The sequence below is a fragment of the Rattus rattus genome, chromosome 3 (assembly GCF_011064425.1).
Source record: "Rattus rattus isolate New Zealand chromosome 3, Rrattus_CSIRO_v1, whole genome shotgun sequence".
Classification (NCBI taxonomy): Eukaryota; Metazoa; Chordata; class Mammalia; order Rodentia; family Muridae; genus Rattus; species Rattus rattus.
This window is the reverse complement of record NC_046156.1, coordinates 54300636-54314242: the sequence shown is the minus strand read 5'-3', so window position 1 is coordinate 54314242 and position 13607 is coordinate 54300636. Positions and strand designations below refer to the sequence as shown.

General features: G+C 41.7%; 1 protein-coding gene across 1 annotated transcript in view; it reads right to left on the bottom strand.

The window, feature by feature from the left end:
* Hipk1 (homeodomain interacting protein kinase 1) overlaps nucleotides 1-13607 on the bottom strand; it is a 50170-nt gene that overhangs the window by 17751 nt on the left and 18812 nt on the right. The window contains exons 3-8 of the mRNA XM_032897597.1: nucleotides 12131-12254; nucleotides 7571-7690; nucleotides 6762-6848; nucleotides 4551-4735; nucleotides 4097-4259; nucleotides 1381-1606 (exon numbers count right to left, since the gene is read on the bottom strand). Coding sequence (XP_032753488.1) covers nucleotides 1381-1606; nucleotides 4097-4259; nucleotides 4551-4735; nucleotides 6762-6848; nucleotides 7571-7690; nucleotides 12131-12254 — 905 coding nt within the window. The remainder of the gene's footprint in view (nucleotides 1-1380; nucleotides 1607-4096; nucleotides 4260-4550; nucleotides 4736-6761; nucleotides 6849-7570; nucleotides 7691-12130; nucleotides 12255-13607) is intronic.

Here is a 13607-nt window from a genome sequence, read left to right as displayed (position 1 = left end):
CCCACTCCTGCAGTCAGTTCTCTTCCCTCTCCCAGTGAGTCCCTGTGATGGTTTGTATGTGCTCGGCCCAGGGAGTGGCACTATTAGAAGGTCTGGCCCTGTTAGAGTGGGTGTGTCACTGTGGGTGTAGGCTTTAAGACCCACTTCCTAGTGGCCCAGAAGTCGGTCTTCTCTTAGAGGCCAGGAGATGAAGATGTAGAGCTCCTCCTGCACCATGTCTGCCTAGATGCTGCCATGCTTCCATCTTGATGGTAATGGATTGACCCTCTGAACCTGTAAGCCAGCCCCAATTAAATGTTGTCCTTATAAGACTTGCCTTGGTCATGGTGCCTGTTCACAGCAGTAAAACCCTACCTAAGGCAGTCAGTCCCTCCTCTGCTTTCCAATTACATGTCCTCCATTGGCCCATTTCCACCTCCCTTAAGATTTCTTCCCCTGCCACAATACCCTTTCTGACTTTATGATCTACACACACTCACACACACGCACACACACACACACACACACACACATACACACTCAGGCATGCGTGGTCACAGAATGCACATTTATAAGAGAAAACTATGTATTACATATAGGAAGAGACAGCATGGCATTCGCTGTCTGAGTCGGGCTCATTCACTGTTTTACTTTTACTTGGTTCTGGAGGCAGGTCTTACTATGACTCCGGAGTAGCCCCTCAGTCATCCTGCTGGATTAGAGACACGAGCCGCTACGGCCAGTTTGACACTGACTTCCTGAGAGAAAGCTAAGTGTGTTGGCAGAAAAGACTCAATAATTTAACCTTCCAAATAGCTTACCAAAAGAACCAACACACATTTCCCAAGTTTTAGGGGGAAAAAAGAATTGAACTATTTGACTATTGCAAAACAATAATGAAAAATTAGGAAACGTGGACCTGTGAAAATTAATCTTATTGGAGGATGGAGTTTGAAGACTATGAACCACAGGTTTTGGCGATGTCTTAATGCCTTCCCTACAAGTGCTTCAGCTTCTTAGAATTTTTCAGTTCAAAAGCAACAATCCGTATGACTGAAATTTTTAGTTTCTATATTCTTAACTATATCCTATCATAAAACATTTTACTTTAGTATAAAGTGAGATTAGAGTCAATACAAAACATTTAGATGTATATATTATATATATTGTGGTATATATGCTTTTACAAGATAAATAGTTTCCTTCAATGGAAACAAACACATTACAAAACAACTCAGTCAAGAAAATTAATGAAAAGGGAGAAATCTACTTTGTGACAGCTCCCAATTTCAGTCACCTACATCATCGGAGTTTAAATTTATCAAAAGATGGGAAGTAAACAACTGTCCCCTAGAGCAGGTGAGTCCAGTGCAATGCCCCAGGCAGGGAGTCTGCACTCACTCTGAAAGGCAGGTGGACACACTATGAATGTTTGCTGGAATGGGTCCGTCTGGGTGCAGATCTGGGTGGTTCCAGGCTGTAAGGAAACACCCTGCTGGGCAACTCCAGGAACGGGCGCTGCGGACGGAGGGTACAAAGCTGACTGGTAGTTTAGCAGCGAGACGTCTGAGTTAGCCAGAGAAAGAGTAGCAGCTGCTGCAGTAGAGCTGGAGGCTAAAACACTGGCCTGAAACAGAAGGTTACAGCACCGTGAGACGGGAACAAGCAACACGCACATGCTCTTATTTAAATGGCTTGTTTTGTTTTGAGTTTGTCTGTGTACCCAAGGCTGTTCTAGAACTCACTTTGTAGACCAGGATGGCCTTGAACTCACAGAGATCCACCTATCTTTTCCTTTCCAAGTTCAAAAAATAGTCGCAAGTACTGGGACTAAAGGCATGCACAACTACAAGCCCACCCTGCCCTCCTGGCTCTCAAAACATTCTTTTAAAGAAAAACTTTTGAGGCTGAGCCTCATGTAGTCCAGGCTGGCACCAAACTCCTTATAGAGTGACATTTGAACTGCTGGTCCTCCTGTCTTCACCCTCTGGGTGTAGGACTTGGTATGCCCCCATATTTGCTTTATGCAAGGCTGAGGATATAATGTAGCCATTATGCATGCTAAGGAGCACTCTGCCAACTGAGGTATAGCCCTAGCCTTAAAAAGTAAAAATTAAAACAGAACAAAAGGTTTGTTTACTTTTTTTTGAAACAAGGTCTTCCTGTATAGCTCTGGAAGGCCTAGAGTTCATTATGTAGAGCAGGCCAGCCTAGAACTCATGTCTGTCTACCTCTGCCTGGAACTAAAGGTATGCAGCACTACACCCAGCTTTACACCGGCTTTTTTTTTTTTTTTTTTTTTTTGGCTTTTTTTTTTTTTAGGCATTTATTTACTTATTGCCCCATGTTCAAGTGATGTCAAAGTTCCTCTCCAAACATATGGGTTCTGGGAGTCAAACTCAGGGTGTGGGGCGGGGCCCTTACTCATCTTGTCAGCCCAGAACAAAACTTCAATGTAATGTTAGCTATTCGAAATGACTCTCTACTCAAGAAGTCTCCCAGGGCTGGGGATACACAGCTCAGTAATGCAGTGTTTTTCTCACAAACCAGAGGTCTGGGATTCAATTTCCAGAACCAGAAACAAGCAACAAGAAAACCATATATGAAGGTGAGCAAGCACATGAAGAGTGACAAATGGTCATGCGGTACTGGCTGGGATGTGACTACACAAAACTCAGCCTCTTCTCAACAGTACGCTTCATGGGAGATTCCACCCACACTCAGAAACACCTACGGTTTAAAATGTAGGCCAAACTAAGAAACTGAGCTTACGTTTTTAGAAACAACAACAAAATAAGATTTTTCTTATTAGCAAGCAAATATAATACCCCCTTTTTTTCTTTTAAAGATTTATTTTATATATATGAGTACACTGTAGCTGTCTTCAGACACACCAGAAGAGGGCATCAGATCCCATTACAGATGGTTGTGAGCCACCATGTGTTGCTGGGAATTGAACTCAGGACCTCTGGAAGAGCAGTCAGTGCTCCTAACAGCTCCATCCCCAACAACACCACCCTTTAAGATCATTGGTCAAAGAACCCTTGAATGAAATAAAATCCTATTGAAAAAGAGTGAGTTATTTGACTAAGCTTAGTAAAACTGGCAGCAACAAGTAATTGAATATTCAAAGCCCACATATGCTACGTCTTATAAGGATATGGAGTAAGCCCTGAATTTAAACGCTGTCAGCATATGGCTGGCAGGTATGTCTAGTTGGCCAAGTAGAAAATTCTTTCTAACAGAGAAGACTGAATCTGGAACTGGCCTTCATTATTATCACATGTGTATGTGCATAATACTTGTGAGTGTGGCCATGTGTGTTCCACAGCCTGAGGACAATCTTTGGAAATTAGTTTTCTCTTGTGACTTCTCATGATCAAACTGAGGTCTCCAAGCTTGCATGGCACATACTCTTACCTGATGAGCCATCTTGCCCAGGCCCTCCCGAAGAAAACACTTAGAAACAACAGAAATACCAACCCAGGACTGGTATGCCTTCCTGCCTCTGTCCCACTTAGCTCGAGCCCCGCACTCGCTCACTAAGTACCTGGTTGTGCACTGTGCTGAGTACCTGGTTGCTGAGTACCTGGTTGTGCACTGTGCTGAGTACCTGGTTGCTGAGTACCTGGTTGTGCACTGCACTGAGCTGGTTGCTGAGTACCTGGTTGTGCACTGTGCTGAGTACCTGGTTGCTGAGTACCTGGTTGTGCACTGCACTGAGCTGGTTGCTGAGTACCTGGTTGTGCACTGTGCTGAGCTGGTTGCTGAGTACCTGGTTGTGCACTGTGCTGAGTACCTGGTTGTTGAGTACCTGGTTGTGCACTGTGCTGAGTACCTGGTTGTTGAGTACCTGGTTGTGCACTGGGCTGAGCTGGTTGCTGAGTACCTGGTTGTGCACTGTGCTGAGTACCTGGTTGCTGAGTACCTGGTTGTGCACTGGGCTGAGCTGGTTGCTGAGTACCTGGCTGTGCACTGTGCTGAGTACCTGGTTGCTGAGTACCTGGTTGTGCACTGGGCTGAGCTGGTTGCTGAGTACCTGGCTGTGCACTGTGCTGAGTACCTGGTTGCTGAGTACCTGGTTGTGCACTGTGCTGAGTACCTGGTTGCTGAGTACCTGGTTGTGCACTGTGCTGAGCTGGTTGCTGAAGCTCATGGTTAGATTTGTGCTTGTACTTGGAGCCACATGGGTAGTGAAGGGACTCTTGATCTGACTCACTGTGTCATACATGTGAACCCTCCGCTTGCAGATCTCCATGTTCTGGAAACAAGACTTAACACTGAAAAAGATTAGAAATTCACCAAATGAATACTGAAGTTTAAACAACAAAAAACTCAAGACAAACATGGAAAAGTATTTGTTTCCAAATATTTTCAGAAAAAAGAACCAAGGGTGTTTATAATAACAAGAAAAAATTAGACAAGTCCCACAACTTTTCAGAAAAAAAAGCATCAGTGAGTCAAGACATAGGCGTCAGAATTACTGCTAACCTGACAGCTCCCATTTTAAATAAGATGGCAACTCAAGGGAGAGCCACAGCACGGCACAGGCCCCGATACTCCATACTCACTGGTTACTGTGTGGAAAGTCCAGAAGGTGGGTCATTGTCACGAACTGGTGGTTAAGAGTTTTCAGAGGCGTGACTCTCTTATCTGCATCAATCGTCAGCATTTTCTTTAGGAGATCAATGTATTCTCTCCGGTCTGCCTTTTCTGCCAACATGTCTGTCCCCTCTAAGTCTGTAGACATATTTACCTTTGGAAGCAAAGGAAATTAGAAATAGTGCATTTCTTGACTTAAGTTAAATAGTAGATTACGAGCTCACTGTGTCTGCTTTTCTTTCCAAACAAGAGAAAGCAGATATTAATACTAGCATTTTAGAAAAGAGAAAACTTGGAAAATTAAGTTTAATTACAGAATAATAATTTCCATGGGAGGAAACTCTCTGCCTATGTGGTACAATAGAGCCAAATTGATTCTTGGCATTAAAATTTTGAAAGAAGTTGAGCAAAAAGATGTTTGTTATTATTGAAATTTACAACAAATTTCTATTTTTGAAAAAATTAAATGGCATAGTACAAAGTATTTACATTTGGAATACAGTAAGCATTCCTATGTGGGCTGTGGGAGTCAAACTTGGGGTCAGGCATGGCAGCAAGTGCCTTTACTCATGATGGAGCCATCTTGTCAGCCCAGGACAAAACTCTGCAATGAATGTTAGTGATCTTCATCAGCAGTCCACATAAGCTCCGAAACAATTACTTACTCAGTGGAGAAACTGAGACAAGAAAGATGCCTTTATAAACATTACTCTAAAATAGCAGATCAGTAAACAAAAGCAAAGGAGAAACAGTCACAAGGTGACTGCTGCTGTTAAAGACCTGAGATCAGGGGTTGGGGGATTTAGCTCAGTGGTAGGCGCTTGCCTAGGAAGCGCAAGGCCCTGGGTTCGGTCCCCAGCTCCGGAAAAAAAAAAAAAAAAAAAAAAAAAAAAAGACCTGAGATCAGAAGTGTTTCAGATTCTAGAGCATGAAGTTCCAGGCATGGTGGCTTTAATCCCAGCACTCAAAAAGAGGCAGGCGGATCTCTGAGTTTGAGGCCAGCCTGGTCTACAGAGTGAGCTCCAGGACAGCAAAAGCTACACAGAGAAACCCAATCTTGAAACAAAACAAAGCAAAACAACAACAACAAAAAAAAAAAAAAAATTTGGAATATTTGCACAGTCTTGTGCTTAAAGAACTACAGATTTGAGAACATCTTTCAGATTTATGGTGTGTGGGTTAAGAAAACTGAAATCAAGTATCTTCAAAGTATCCTATAGAGGTTTGGCCTATTGCTATGCATTGTAATGCTAAATTCTATTCCCCAAAGTCTAGGCCTAAGAGTCAAGTTTACAAGCCTTTGTTGCACAAACCTTGTTCCTTGATCTAAAACTGTAGGTTAAATGGAAATGACTTTAGCCAATTACTAGAAGGATTAGAGGTAGGTAGGTTTGAAGTGACCTGGCTGGAGTGGGAGAGAAGAGGAATGACGAAGGAGGAGGAAGCCAAAGTGAGGGGGAGAGGAACCAGGAGCAGATGGCCAAGAGAAACAGCAAGTATCTGGGGTACACTGCTGGGGAGGTAACCAGGCCAGCAGTTAGCAGAGTAGACTAGGGGTGACCCCCAGAAATTGTCAAAGCCAAATAAAATGATCATGGTCTGCGTCTCATTTATTTGTCAGCTAGTCAAGGTAAACTTAAGATGTTAGTACCACAGTATCCATTATTGGGATTCAGACGTTCTTTTGAGACAGTCTGACTCCATAACAGGTTTTAAATTGGCAGCCTAGCAGGCTAGGCCTAAAAAACTAGGCAAGTCCAGGCAAGTCAGTTAAAAACCCCCAGGCTTCAGAAAGCTAGTCAGAAACTAGAAAGTGCCCAACCACTAGCCTGAAGCAAGGACATGGTCGGCAAGGGGCCATACCTTCCCAGTAACATTTTCCAGCCCCCACGCCTCCAATAATGGAATGTCCTCAAAGATGGGGTAAGATGGAGGTCATCTACCCTGGAGCCCCTAACAGGCTTTAAACCTGGCCTGCGAGCTCATTTGGCTGTCTCTCCATTTTGAAATGAGGGATCCTTGCATGCTGGTGTGGCTTCTGCACACTATTTGAATCTGGGGTATCAACAGACCCTTACATTTTTAATACATGGCAAAATATTAGCACATATAATTATCAAAAATGTCTCTGTCGGAAGCATCATATAAACTCCTGCCTCTCTGAAGCATGCCACACTTACCTGAGCCATGTCATCTAAACAGTTAAAAATGTACTTCCGAGCTTCTTTTGACTTTATTCCAGTCTCTAATTCATGTTCTTCTGGTGTCTATGAAACATGAATTTTTAAAAGCACGTTATTTTCATGTTTTTAATTTAACCTGAAGCCAGAATACTGAGACTGTATTGTATACTGTCAACTACAGAGGACAAAGACAGCCCCTGAAAAGCTTGCAGTGGAGAGGAGAGGTGTGAACTTACTATTGGATTGGGCTGTCCTTTCAGCAATTCTAAAACAGTTGGCACAGGGTTGCCCAGCAGCGAAGGTCAGGTGACAAGGATGCTACCATTCTTCTCTAAAGCTTCTTGGACATGGACATACCCCAATGCTAATTGTTTACTAGGCTCAGAGGCAGAGTATCATGAGGTTACTTGATTTCTCACACTGAAGGAGTAGGCTCAGAATTAAAGACTCTGGAAACCTCTAAGGCCTGAGTGTGGAGAGTTAGAGGTGAGATTTCTCTGACAGTCATTACTACACTTCTCTAGTTCCCACACCACTTACTGAGCACTACTCTCCAGTTTTCCCTCAACTACTGATCCTAACTATGCAACACAGCCTCAACCAGCTGGACTGGCTTCATTACCTTGATTTTTATCCATGCATGAGGCTAAACAGATATAATAAAATAATTTTTCAAGAGGTTCTCTCCTACAAACATACCTCCTCCCCCACTTTCCCTCCTCTAAGTCAAGAAATTATTCACTAATATCTAAATTCAAAGTTGGGGTGGGGAGTACAGAAACGGGCTATACACCAGGAAGACGTACCTTAAGCCTCCACAGTGGGTACCCCAAATTAGGATCTCTGTTGAAAAACCTGGTTGTTTTTGTTCCGGCACTGAGGAGATATTCAGCTGGCAGGCCTTGTGTTTGTGAGATATAACGAATCTGAAACACCAAAACCACCAAACATCAATTTCAAGTGGAAAAAGTTATCAAAAGCCTTTACACTGAAATATTAACTCTGGCCAAAAAGGGGTGTGTCATGAAGAAATTAACTCTGATCAACACAACGGAAATGCACCTATAGACAATCTATACCCAGAATGCACAGCTATAGGGATACCCAAATAGTTACTTAGTAACTACTGTGAAGTACTATTTTAAACAAAACTCAGTTTTGAAATATTTTTAGTGCAATCTCTTTTTAATAAAAAGTTGTTAAAAAAAAAAAAAAACAGAAAAAACTAGATTTCTGAGGCAGAGCAGAATAGTTTCCAATTCAGAAGTCGTAATGAGGAGCCTAGAGCAGTGCAAGAGCAAAGCCGGGATGTAGCTGAGATGCAGGTGCTGAGGACAGTCCGTAGGTGCAGCCTGATGTGAGCACGTCACACACACGCAGACTACATGTGAACTGTGGAACTAGAGCAATGGTTCTGGTTAAGAGCACGTGGTGCTCTTGCACCCACATGACATTTTACAACTGTTAAGTCCAGTTCCAAGGGACCTGGTGCCTCCACTAGCACAAGTGGTTGGTTTACAGACATTCATGTAGGCAAAACACTCAAACTATATAAATTGAATAGAATGGCTGTCCTCTAAGGATAGATCAAAGACCCTAAATGTAAGAACTTAGAATGCAGGCTGGAGAGATGGCTGAGTGGTTTAGAGCACTGGTTATTCTTTCAGAGGTCCTGGGTTCAAATCCCAGGAACCACATGGTGGCTCACAACCATCTGTAATGAGACCGGATTCTGGTATGTCTGACAACAGCTACAGAGTACTTACATATAATAAATAAATAAATCTTTAAAAAATAAAGAACTTAGAATGCTATCAGAAGAAAGCTAATAGGGAAGCTGTATGATACTAGATTTTTCAAGTATCTCTTGGATATAATACCAAAAAGTACAAAGGAAGAAAAAACTATGCTTCAAAGTAAAACAACGTTTGTGTACCAAACACCATCATCAATCTAAAAAGGAGCCCACAGAGTGGAAGAAAGCATGGGGAAACCCCATCTGGCAATGACTAATACTTAGAATAGAAAGAGCTACAACTTAGCAACTAAAAGCCAACCACAGTGAAAATAGGCAATGAACCTAAACCAACATAAAACATCCAAGTGTTCAAGAAGGCCATGGAGAAAGATCACTGTAGGGAACGCAAACCTAAGTTACAACAAAACAACAACCTCACAAAGATAGCTGATGTCTAACCTGGGAAGAACTAAACACTCAGGTGCTGCTGGCGAAATGTTGAGGCCTCTGTCTAAAATATTTAGTGGCCCTTCAGAAAGGTAACTACTGTCACTATGACCTAACAATTCCACTCCAAGCTAAATATGCAAATGGAGGGATTCTGCTCATTTGGCAGAATAATTACCTGGCATGCATAAGGCTGTATGTAGCACTATTAAACCAAAGGGAAAAAGAGAAGAAGGAAGGAAAGGAGGATATTGGGTATTTGTTCACTGTTTACAGAAGCATTACTACCATAGGTAAAGGTAGTGGTAATCGTGTGTATTGCTACTAACAGATGGATTAAAAAAAATGTGGTATGTGTATACAATGGAATATCATTTAGCCATAACAAGTTTGTCACAGAATAGCACACTTTCTATGGATGTTTATGAAATGTCAGAGTAGGCAAATTTATATAGAGAAAGAATAGACTAGTACTTGTATAGAGCTAAGAGGAACTGAAAAGTTTGGAGGATAAAATTATCAGCTAATGGATTCTAAATGTCAGACAGAATGTTCTAAAACTGATAATGGTTGTGTATCCCTGTAAACACACTAAAAAATAATCAATCTGTACACTTCAAATAGTTGGCAGTATGTAAATTCTAACTCTTAACATTAGTTTTATAAAAGCAAACAAAAACATCTCAGTTGGACCCTGATATATGAATCCTTTTATATTGCCCAGATGGACCACATAATCTATTCCCAATCCTGCTCGCCAGCAGCATCATATTTATTTGGCCCAGGCAAATTACTTCCTCCTTCCCTCCATCAACATATTACATAGAAATTTACACAAGGACCACTCCTTTTTCTTTGCAAAGAAAGCTCTGATCACTCTCTGCTTCTGAATCCAGTTGTACCTGCTTCCACTTGAACTGGTGCCACAGAGTAGTGTGACTAGGAGCTACATTCCTGGAGGTTCTGATGGCTTGGAGCAGGATCCAAAAATCCCCTCAAGATGCACAAAAACAAAGCGTGCATATTTGGTGGGCAGAGTCTACAGCTCCTATTGGATTCTCAGAGGGTTTAAGAAGGACTAAGAATATTGAGTCCACTAAGATTAGGATTGTGCGTCATCTCCTATCCCTGTACTTTCTTCTTGTAGACCAGAAAGCCAGTTTGTTTCTTGCAAAGTAGAAAAGATTAAAAACTTACAAAGCACAACAAAACTGGTCACTTGAACAACCTGTTTCATAACCTATTCCAAGTTGGTTCAAAAAGGAGACATCTATGGTAAGAGAACAAAGTTTTGCCTTTCTTAACCTTCTAATTACAAATAACTATTTCTTAAACACAAACAAAAACGTATGTATCTGGTATGTGTCAAGGGTGATGTTAGCTGAGGATAGACTGGTGAAATGGGAAGTCTTTACTATTAAAGAGCTGCCGATATTGTGTAGCCTTTTTTTTTTTTTTTTTAAGAGCAAAAAATAGAAATTCGGGCTGGAGAGATGGCTCAGTGATTAAGAGCACTGGTTGCTCTTTCAGAGGTCCCGAGTTCAATTCCCAGCGACCACATGGTGGCTCACAACCATCTGTAATGAGATTCGATGCCCTCTTCTGGTGCTTCTAAAGACAGCTACAATGTATCCTATACCTAAAATAAATAAATAATTCTTAAAAAAAAAAAAATGGAAATTCAAATTATTTCCACAGCCAAACTTTATTGAGTGGACCGATTTCTTTAGAAGTGGTAGCCTGTCCTACACAGTAGTTATCTTTTCAGTTCATCAGTCAGTAGTGTACACATGGAATCCTGGCCAGTACTTGGGAGAGGCCAGAGGCTAAGGCGTTCGAGGCTGGTCTCCACAACACAGTACGTTCAAAAGCTATTTTCTAGCTCAGATGGCTCTCATAAAACCTGTGTCAGAAGCGAGCTAATCTGCAGCGCAGCCGGACCTAACATGTAATAAAGTAACGAGAGCTTTGAGTGAGCCGAAGTTTACCAACCTCCCGGTGAGCCTTACTTTGCTTTCATCTCTGACCTAATAAAACAGAGTTGACTAAATCAGAGCTAATCAGCACAGAGCTGGCAGAATGCCAATCACACGAAATAGAAAATAAAATGCTTGTTTATTACAGAGGTGAAAACATAACGAATGGTAGAGAGAAAAAAATGTTTTTGTTTTATTTTGCTCTCAAGACAGGATTTCTCTGTATAGACCTGGGTATTCTGGAACTCACTCTGTAGACCAGGCTAGCCTAGAACTCAGAGATCCACCTGCCTCTGCCTCTGCCTCACAAGTGCTGGGAATAAAGGTGTGCATCACCACTGCCTGTCCAAAAAAAAAAGAAAGTTTTTAATCATCAGTAACAAGTAGACTCCTGTTCCTCTATCTAAAAACTTTGCTAGCACACTCCTTTCTCTAGAACCTACTGCACTAGTAACTACAGTTGACCGACCCTTCAACAATACAAGGGTTAAGGCACCAATGTTTCATCCTGTATTACAGTCAAAATCTTGCAGACACCTCCCCCAAGCCAATGTTGGGTATCAAATTTAGCTCTCACATGCTAGTTAGATGAGTGTACTGTCACTGAAGCTTTATCTCCCCCATTTTGGATCCCCAAACTTAATTGCCAATAGCCTAGTGTTAGGCAGAAACCTTACCAAAACTAAACAGGTGATTAATTACCAGCATGCAGAATTTTAAGCGGATGCTCACTGGCCTTTGTGTTCAGTCTACCAACACCAAGAGGTGGCTGCCAGGCGGCTATAATACCACAGTGCACACCGAGTTAGGGTTTAGCTTGAGTTTCTGTTTAAGAACGGCACAGGCCTTTAATGCTAGCATCAACCTAGTCTATGGAGTCAGAGTGAGTCTTAGGGCCGTGCAGAGAGGCCAGGTCTCCAAACAAAGGGTGGCATCTCAGGTGGTCGCGTGTACATTTTTGGAAAGCTTTGACCTTTAAAACTAGATTTGTAAAGGGAATGATGAAATTATAATCTCAAAACTAAAAAGTATTTTTTAAAGAATGTTTGTATGTACTTTTGGTAGGTAATAATACAGTAGGCAATCTGTCAACATCTATTTTATGCGCTTAGGACACCCTGAATTTTTCAATATCCCTGTGCTGTGTGGCCTGCGCAGTCTGAATGTGTGCTGCCTTCCATGTCCACACAAGCAAGCACTCTTACCTGATCGTATTCTGAAGCACCAGGATAAAGAGGCCATCCCAGGAACAGCTCAGCTATTACACAGCCCAGTGACCACATGTCAATAGCCTCACAGAATGGCAATCCAAGGATAATTTCAGGAGCTCTAGCAAAACACAAAGATACAGGATAAAATAACAAGCATTACTTGAGGAAATGAACTATGATGACTAAATTCTTCAGCAACAGGCATATTTGTTTAAGGGAACTAAAAACCAACCATCAGTACACAACTATGCGGCCAACACTCTGGGGCCTGGTGTGTTTCAGAATCCACAAGTTTTGAACTGCAGAAAGATAATATAAAACAATCTACATATCCTATAATCCCACTGGAGTTCATGACAGTTCCACATAACTGAACACATTAATATCTGTTTTTTAATTAGAATTCTAAATAAAAGATCCTAATTTTTCCTCTGAACACCTTGTTGCCTTACTATATCTTCATAACAAAAATGATCTCTGAAAAGATGATGCTTGCAGAGACTCAGAAGCCATCCTAAGAAAGTTTGAAGCTAAGCTCATCATTTTAGCTGTCACCATTTAACTTCCACTCTGTGCCTTGGGCTCCTGATAGACAATACAGACAGCAGCATTCAAGGACACTACAAAGTTTAAGTAAATTAATAAAGTCTTGGGCAAGGGCTTGGCCCATAATAAGCATATGTAAATGTTAGGTATAAAATAACTATTATTAGAGTACCATTATCTTGAGTCTTGAAACTGTACTTTTAGGAATTTCATTTTCATTAATGCTTCAAGTACAGTAACCTATAAACTAAAAGCTCTCTATAGGCAAACACACTTGAAATAAAGTTATTGCTCCCACTGATAGAGCAGGAAACTGCACAAGCACAGTTAGTAACTGATAAAGGTGACTCAGAAATCTCACTCCAGAATTAAATAGACCACGCTAACTCTCAATAAATAAAAATTATCTATATTTGCATCCTCATAAATGTATCTGGAATGGTGGCATGAACATAGGTCACATACCCGAGGTCTATGCCCAGAGTCCACAAGGGAGGAGGAGCGAAACAACCTCAAGTTGTCCCTGACCTCCATATACATGTTTCCCCCATGTACAAATTTAAAAAACTAACAAATAAAACCACTGAAATCTCAACTCCCACTGGGCAGTGGTAGTAGACACCTTTAATCTCAATCAATGAGGAGGCAGAGGCAGATGGATCTCTGTGAGTTCAAGGCCAGCCTGGTCTACAGATCAAGTTCCAAGGATAGCTAGGGCTACACAGGGAAGCCCTTGGAAAAACAAACAAAACAGCCACAATAAAAGATCCACTGATTACTAGTGTGGCTGGGTTTTGGTTGAATACTGTTTTAGTATTTTGAAACAGTCTTGCTACGTAGCCACATTCGTTCTATGGCCCAGGCTGACCTTGAATTTGGGATTCTCGTTGGTGTCCCAAGTGCTAGGACTACAGCATGCATCCCC